Below are 8382 nucleotides of genomic sequence, written 5' to 3' on the forward strand. Positions count from 1 at the left end.
ATCAAAGAACCAACCTGTGGATGATATAATCCATAAAAGGATTTTGTCCATGAGAAGTTGAGTTTTGTCATCTAAAAGTAATAACTTTGTATTCTAAGAAAAATATGTAAATAAAAATCATGTTTTCACTAAATAATCAACTCGTGTATGGTATAATCCTTAAAAAGGTCATGTCCTCGAGAAGTTGAGCTTTGATACCAAAAAAACAATAAGCATAAGAGAAAATTACTTCTAATATCCTAATTTTGGTTGAAATTATATTTACTTACTAAGTTTTGAAAAATTACAGTTTACATTTTAAACTTTATATGTGTGTTAACACTTAACATCCTAGTAAAAAAAGTCAACTTTTTTTTTTTATTTACAAGATTATCATTATATTTTATTTAATGAAAAAATGCCCTTATATTAAATATTATAACTTTGCTATCAAATTAAAAAAAAAACCTAACCAGCACCTTCATCATTTTCTCATTGTCAAAATCCAGATAGTGACATAATATATAACAATAATCAATTAAAAAACAAAGAAAAAAACATAGAATTGTAACTAGATTTGGTGGGTGCCATTGTTTTATGTGTTTACTTGGAAATAAAGTTGAGAAATTGAAAACCCGCAAACAACCAATCAAGAAACAAACATTAAATAAAATTCAAATTCATAGTTGTATTTTGACTTAGCCTCTTCCTTCATTTCTCTTAAAATTGATAAGTTACAAATAACCAAATAATAAACAAACATTAAAAAAAAATCAAATCCATAGTTGTAGACACTCTAATGGCTTCACCATGTTGACTTAGATCTCATTTGGAATTGAGTGCTTTTGAATAATTTTGATGTGTTGATGTCAAATATAAATTTTAATAAAAATAAAAAATATTATTTTAATGCATTTCTAAACGAAAAGTACTTTGAAAAGCAACCTCTCTAACACTTCTAAACACTCCCTTATCTTTTTCCTTCATTTCTTTTGAAATTGAAAACTTGCAGACAACCAATCAAGAAACAAACATTGAAAAAAAAAATCAATATTTGCAGACACCCTAATGGCTCTATCAATAACCCTAAAGCATACCCATATGAAAAAACCCTTGTTATTCTCCCTTGATCCAAATTTGTTAATAAAACAACATCCAACTAAGATAATCTCATCAGATGGTGATGAATGACAATATCTTATCTATTTCTCTTAATTTTATGTTTGATTTTTGTTTAGAAGGAAATAGAAAATGATGTGTGGAAAGGAGAGAAATTGTCAATTGAAAAGAGAGAAGATCAAATGTGTTGTATGGTTGATTTTTCAATTTAATATATATGAGGGTAACTTGATCATTTTGTCAAATTCAATTTTTTTTATTAACCTAAAATGTAAACTATAATTTTTCAAAACTCGATAGGCAAGTGCGATTTCGATAAAATTATAGGATGCTGAGGGTAATTTTCTCAAAACATAACCTTGTTTTCTTTTAAAAATATGTAAATGAAATTTTGTTCTTTACAATACAGCTTTAATAATTAAAAGAAAATTGGCCAAAGCCCAATTTACCAATTACCACTCTTCAGAATCTCACACTCACATCCTAAAAGTGAGAATGAGCCTTGTTGTTAGGCATGGATCCTGAATCATTGTCTTAGGTATTAGAAACATTTTATCTCCAATAATAAATATAAGCATTTAGTTTAAGTATATTTTTAGCATTTCATTAAAAAAAAGCACAAAGCAACTTACTTAGGCCTTGTTTGTTTGCTGGAAAGTAGTTTCTTTTTGAAAAGTGAATTCTGGGAAATGAATTATTTTTCGATATTTGTTAGTGTAATGAAAAATAAGTTGGTAAACACTTTCCAGTGTTTGTGATGTGCCGTGAATGATTCGAAAATTGACAACAATGAATCTAACGAAAATGGATGAAGGATGGGTCTGGTTGTGCTGTCTTTTTTTTGGTGTTTAGGCTGGATTATAGTGATTTTAAGGTAAATAAGATGAAGGATAGACTAGAATGATACTTTGATAAGTCGATCTGGACGCCACACTCTTTGTGATTGAAGAGTGATAAGTCATGTAGGGTTCTTCACAAAATCAATTTGAAAGAACAATTTTTAATTCTCTAAATTAAGTTTTGAATCTTGGCCAAAAGTTTTTATTACATATTCTGATACTATATTTATAATTGAAACATCGCTCCATTGTTAGAAAAATTCAATATGACAGAAGTCAAGTTCAAAAATTAGACATTGACAAAGTAACTAGATAAATTTAACTAGCACACGTTTTATGACCTTAATTGAAACATAAACAGACCAAATTTAAAACGGCTATACCTTCTTGTTAAAAAATTCAATGCAATCATGGTTGGAAAATCTAGAAAAATCACGTTCTGAACTTGAAATCCACCTATATTAGTCTTGTCTTCACGTGCAATGGATGACTTCAAAATCGAGTTCAAATTCATCTACTATTCTGACTGTAAACAACATCAATTTCTTCACTTATTTGCATTATCAATCCAAACTCAAGTAGCCCAACATCAAAAGAACCATTAAGGGCTTTTTCCACGTCCAAGTTTCAATTGTAGGCAAATAAGAACCTTTGAACCAATTCCGAACAGATTGCTAGCTTTTAACTCCGAAGCAGCTTCAATCATTTCAATTTGACTTATCAAGGCCCTTTGCAATTGTTTCGCTTTCGCTCTTGTTATTGGACCATCTGAATCTTCTTGTAGATTAGGTTCAGCTTTACGAGATGGATTATAATCTCTATGATGCACATCAATTTGGTTATGTCATGAAAAATGAGCTGGAAAATAATTTATTAGTGTTTTATTTTTTTCAAGTTTATTAAAATAATGAGGAACAAATCTTACAAATTAAAAATTTGAATGAGAATGAAATTGAAAAAAAATATAATTTCATAAATGATCTCAAATAAAATAAATAATAATCAAAATAATAGAGATCAAATCTAACAAATAAAAAAATTAAAAGATAAAGAAATTAAAATAATAATAATAATTACCATTTCATAAATTATTTCAAATAAAATAAGTAACAATCAAAAGAATGAGGACCAAATTTGATAAGTAAAACATTTCAATTAAAAAATGATAAGGAAAAAGCAAATAACAATTATAAAAATGAGGACCAAAGTTAATATAAAAATTAAATTCTAATGGATGAATTGAAAAAAAAATATTCAAAACAAAATATATATAGCAATCAAAAGTTTGAGGATTAAATTTGATATAATCAGCAAATAATATGACATTTCTAAATTTTTCACAACTTCCGGAAAGTGTTTTCCGCTTCAAAATAAAACGAAAACACTTTTCTAGAGACCAAGCTAAATTTTCTTTTGACTGGAAAGTGTTTTCCGTTAACTAATTTTTCTAATGACAAATAGACACAGGAAAATTTAGAAAGTGATTTCTAGAAAACCACTTTTCATCAAACAAACACCCCCTTAAATATAACGTTTTAGAATGATTTTCACTTTCTCTTATCAAAATTAGCTAATTATTCAAAAATCTCTTAAAAAACTAGATAAGATTTCTGGTTTTTATAAAACTAGATGATAAATTTTTTTCCTTTTATTTTTATCATTTTTATACATACCTTGCATATATGTCTCATGCAACAAAAGATTTTATTGTTTTGTTAAGGAAAAACTTAATGTTGTCTTACCCAACAAGTTTTAAACAAAAATTTATAAATTAGGGTTCTTTGTACATCTTCAATTTACAGTTTATTTTACCGTTTCCAAAAGGCATGGCTAATTGTTTTTCACTTGCAAAAAGTAATTAAACAAATGAATTAAAAAACTAGGTTAGATCTTGATTTGACTTTAAAAGCTATGTTTATTAAAAAAAAAAGTATTTATAGTGTATAAGTTTTTGTGTTTTATTATATACAATGATAATTTATACTTTTCTTTAAATTTAAAAATTAAGTTGCTTATAAACCATAATTTCTCAAAAATTAAAATAATTAAAAAAATCTACATGCAGATAGTTTTTTTTTAATAATAATAATAATGATAATAATAAACTAAAATAAGACCGTGTCCCATAGTAGACCAGACCGTTTCTTCTTCTGCAGTTCACCTTCTCTTACTTTGTTGTTCCCCCGCGTTGAAATTGCTCTCTTTATAAAAACAAGAAGAGATGCTTTGGATTTCCATCGTCCTGCTACCTGCTCCTGCATTAATCTTTCTATCGATAATACGGTAAAATCTTATTTATTTATCCTGCAGACTCTCTCATCTTCTCTTTTCTTCTTGATCATCACTGTTTTTAATTTATATGTGTTTAATGTTTTTTCTCGCACTTCTTGATTTGTCATCATCCGTCAATTCTTTTCTTTTTCTTGCTATACCCTTTTTGTTTCGTTGATGTCGTTCCGTGTGTTTAATGTTTCTGCATGGATGCTTGGTGCTGGCACGGAAAACTCAAGTTATTTTGGTTCTTAATGAATGTTAAACAGCGAATAAATCTTTATTAATGAGGAGGAGACAACAAATTATTTTATTTACTGTTCGAACATTCATTCGCTTTGGTTCTATTACCTGCATAAATTGTGATAGCGTTTAATCTCCAATGGTTTTTTTGTTCTATGCAAACCTATATATTCTGCTGGTTTATGCTCTTACTATCTTTATTATTTTCAACTAATGTCTTTTTCTTTCTCTTACAAAACCCCTTAGAACTCAAAATTTAACTGTGCTGGAGTTTCAGGAATCCGTTTATAGTATGCCGTAATATTACAGCTATCACAATCTCAAATGTATTTTGTTTCTTCATTTTATGCAGGAATCTTAATTGATTTCTTACCATCGGCCTTATTAAACTCTTCATTACACTCATTCACAGAATGTTTGGTTCAAAGAAATCTCCCTTGAAGATTTCTGAGCATAACAAAGCTGACCCTGAATGTCCTGCTCCTTCTCGGTCAAACCATTTTGAATCTGAGAATGCGGTGGGCACCAAGAAATCCCTTAAACCATCAAGGAAAACTTCTTCTGAACCCAATCTAACTTCACCCAATTTTCGCACCAATCCTTTAGATAATGATGAAGAAAGAGGGTCGTCTTCTTCATCTACATATTCCCTTGCTTTATCCTCAAGGCATAAGTACAAAAATGATTTCCTTGACTTGGGAGGACTAGAGAATCAACCAGTTCAAGAATTGGAGAATTATGCTGTTTACAAGGCTGAGGAGACTACAAAAGCAGTAAATGGCTGCTTGAAGATTGCTGAAGAAATGAGAGAGGGTGCAACGACAACTTTGATCACCTTGCATCAACAGGGTGAGCAAATCACCAAGACCCACAGTGTTGCGGTTGAGATAGATCATGATCTTAGTCGGGTATGGCTGTTTAAAATCTGACTTTATGGTTGATGAATTTAATGTATCCTGCTTAGATTTTCTCACCTAATGAAATGGGCTTGCATATAGCGGTTGTTAACATTAATCCATGAAATGATGCTCAAAATTTTTCTATTGCATGTTTAGTTGGATAATTTTGGAAGCAACATCCTGTTTGATGAGTTTGCTATATAATATGATCATCATTTACGTGCTGCTTGGGTCTTTATCGATTAATCAAGCTGCAAGGGTCTATTGCTCTGTGTTTTATGATTTCAATTATTCCTTTCAAAGTTCACAGCAGTTCTTTCTTTAGATTGAGCTTTGTGAGTTTAGTTACGGGGAGTAAAAGGAGTATTTTGAAGAAATCTAACAGGTGAAAACTATCATCCGCTATTGCCTCTTATCCACTCGGCTCAAACTCTTGGACCATATCCCCTGCCACCACTCAATCACAGCTGCACAGGAAAAAACCTTTGTTGAAATGTGCTAAGACTTTCGGCCTAGAATATTAGTTCTTGTGCCTTTGTGATCACCTAATTTTTCTTCTTGATTTTCATTTCTAATTTATAGTGTTCTCTTGTTGATGTTATTGAGTAAAAGGGACATTTTCATTGTTGTTTCTGTTTTCAGGGTGAGAAGCTTTTGGGAAGTCTTGGGGGCATGTTCTCTAAAACTTGGAAGCCGAAGAAGAATCGTGCAATTAGGGGCCCTGTTATCACAAGAGGTTAGTTTCTTTCCCTATGGGTTGGGATTCACTTATTTGTCAATTTTTCTCATAAAAAATTATATTATATTAGTTTATGAATTACCACCTATCATCGTTCATATGCTGAAAATGGTTGGGTGGTTCCACCTTATTTTTCTTTGTATTTGACATGTGTTCATTTCTGTTTTTTCTTTACTTTTAACTATTCATTTTTTATTTGCTACGTAAAAGCTAATGTAAAGATGAAAAAGCCCCCGAGGAAGAACAGTGCTGGAGAGGGGATGCCCTTTGACATGTAGAGCATAACATGATACTTTATCTGTGGTTTGATACTTTGCAGATGCTTCACCTCGAAGGAGGGGTAACCACTTGGAGCAGAGGGAGAATTTGGGTTTGAATCTTGCACCCAAGGAACGGTCAAGCACGAAAACACCCCTTCCGGAGACAGCCAACGCATTTCAGAAAGTTGAGGTTTGTTTTTATTTTGTGATGTGCTCATGATTCATAGCAAATAAAAAGGTACACTGTTGTGGCCACAGGACAGAAAATTTCAACAAAAAAAATAAAAAATGATAATGGATGAAGCTTTCTTGGTACTGTGAACTTTATATACATGTTCTTTCTTGTTTCCTTCTTTCCATCTGGTGGAGGAGACAGAGACCTTTGTCCAATTCTTTCAAACATGAGATTCACTGCACTATTTCTTCCATTCTAGATCAATTTAGTGTTTCCACTTTGGGTTAGGATTTGTATATATTGGTAAGCGTGTCCATACTTTTCCCTGTCTCCAAGTTAGATCATAAGGACAGACTTGTAGTCTTGTACGACTCCAACCACCAAGTAATTTGTTCATTCTGGTTTTTGGTTTCTCATTGTATAGCTATTTGAGTTTACCTATCCTCCATTATCACAGACAGTCAATTTAATCATTTTGGGTTTCAATTCTATCAATGTACAAGTCTGCCATGAGTTTATGCTTCTTCAATGTACCCATCTTTTACTGTTTGGGATTGTTCTGGAACAGTTTGAGAAGTCAAAGCAAGATGATGCACTGTCTGATTTGAGTAACGTTATAGGAGAGTTGAAGAAAATGGCTGTTGACATGGGGACTGAATTTGACAGGTGACTTTTTTTATATGATACACAGCAGCATTTGTTGATTAATTTGGTGCAAATGTTTGGTATTCTCTTTCATCGCTCTCTCATTGTGAATATCCGAGTAGTGGTTCCTGATTGTAAAAAACAAAGTCAAAATGCTTTGTTTAAGAAATCATGTTGTTTGAGATAGAAATACTCCGTCTGTAATTGTGATCGTTCTGTGATAATTGCAGGCAAGTCGGCGCTCTGGATCACGTCCAGGATGATGTGGATGAGCTAAATTCCCGTCTTGGGGGAGCAAATAAACGTGGCCTTCATTTACTTCGAAAGTAGAGGATAGGTTGTGATGGTTGCCAGCAGTACTGATCTGCTGATGTCGGTCTCCCTCTTCTCACTATTATTCTTTCTGCATGGAATTCGATGCTCTTAACCGATATGCAAATACTTTGTAATTTAAACAGTTGGTATCTGGCAATATATCCCAGTGAGACTTTTCCCAACGCATTTTTTAAGGCAATTCGGAATTAATAAATACATTTTTCTGTTATTTGCTCAAATTTCAGAAGCAATTACTGACATCTGACCAAAGAAGATGCGGCCAATGCTAATACTTGGCTAAGTGCAATAGTATTGATTCATTTCTGTAACCTTCCTTCGTCATCGCTCATCAGTAGAAGGAAAATTGTATATCTTCAAAATGCCAATGGTGAACATATTGCATGTGAATGGCAGTAAAACGTCGAGGACACACGACAGTTAGTGAACAAGCAAACAGCAAGCGATGCGTGCCCTGCCCTGCTTATTCATACTTGGATGGATCATCACAAGCTTCCAATTCTTTTTACTTTAGGGCCACGAGCGAATGCAATGTTGCAAGAAGCTTCTCCTGCAAGGTTACGATGCACCAAAGTACTATTGCTGACATAGAGACTGATCGTGGAACTTCTGACAAGCTACCTGATAATCTCCTTGTACAAAATCTACACCCTTCATTCCTAACCCTATTTTCCAATACACCCGTCCATGGTTCTTTCTCTTTATAATCTTAAAAGCGCACTTAAACAAAGAATGAAAAATGATGGAGAGGAAAATGGGAGGACCAAACCAGGGAAACAAAGAAAGGAGACGCCGCCGACGGAAACGTCGTTGATTCAGAGGCACGTTCAAAAAAACACAGGGAGTAGCGAGCCACGTCATTTTGAGAAGCTACTTGGGC

At 32.4% G+C, this 8382-nt stretch overlaps 1 protein-coding gene across 1 annotated transcript; it reads left to right on the forward strand.

Moving 5' to 3' along the window:
- Nucleotides 1-4083: 4083 nt before the first annotated feature.
- LOC133678469 (SNAP25 homologous protein SNAP33-like) lies at nt 4084-7713 on the forward strand. Its single transcript, XM_062100765.1, has 6 exons — nt 4084-4220; nt 4804-5359; nt 5993-6086; nt 6409-6539; nt 7093-7190; nt 7400-7713. The coding sequence occupies exons 2-6, from the start codon at nt 4865-4867 to the stop codon at nt 7497-7499; spliced, it is 918 nt and encodes a 305-aa protein (XP_061956749.1). The 5' UTR covers nt 4084-4220; nt 4804-4864; the 3' UTR covers nt 7500-7713.
- Nucleotides 7714-8382: the final 669 nt, after the last annotated feature.

This window comes from Populus nigra, chromosome 18, assembly GCF_951802175.1.
Source record: "Populus nigra chromosome 18, ddPopNigr1.1, whole genome shotgun sequence".
In the NCBI taxonomy this organism is placed as follows: Eukaryota; Viridiplantae; Streptophyta; class Magnoliopsida; order Malpighiales; family Salicaceae; genus Populus; species Populus nigra.

Bases quoted from the DNA above. Each gene is read 5' to 3' on its own strand.
- LOC133678469 (XM_062100765.1), top strand. From the start codon at position 4,865: ATGTTTGGTTCAAAGAAATCTCCCTTGAAGATTTCTGAGCATAACAAA. The intron at 6,087-6,408 runs GTTAGTTTCTTT...GATACTTTGCAG, and splicing joins GGGCCCTGTTATCACAAGAG to ATGCTTCACCTCGAAGGAGG. The intron at 6,540-7,092 runs GTTTGTTTTTAT...GTTCTGGAACAG, and splicing joins ACGCATTTCAGAAAGTTGAG to TTTGAGAAGTCAAAGCAAGA.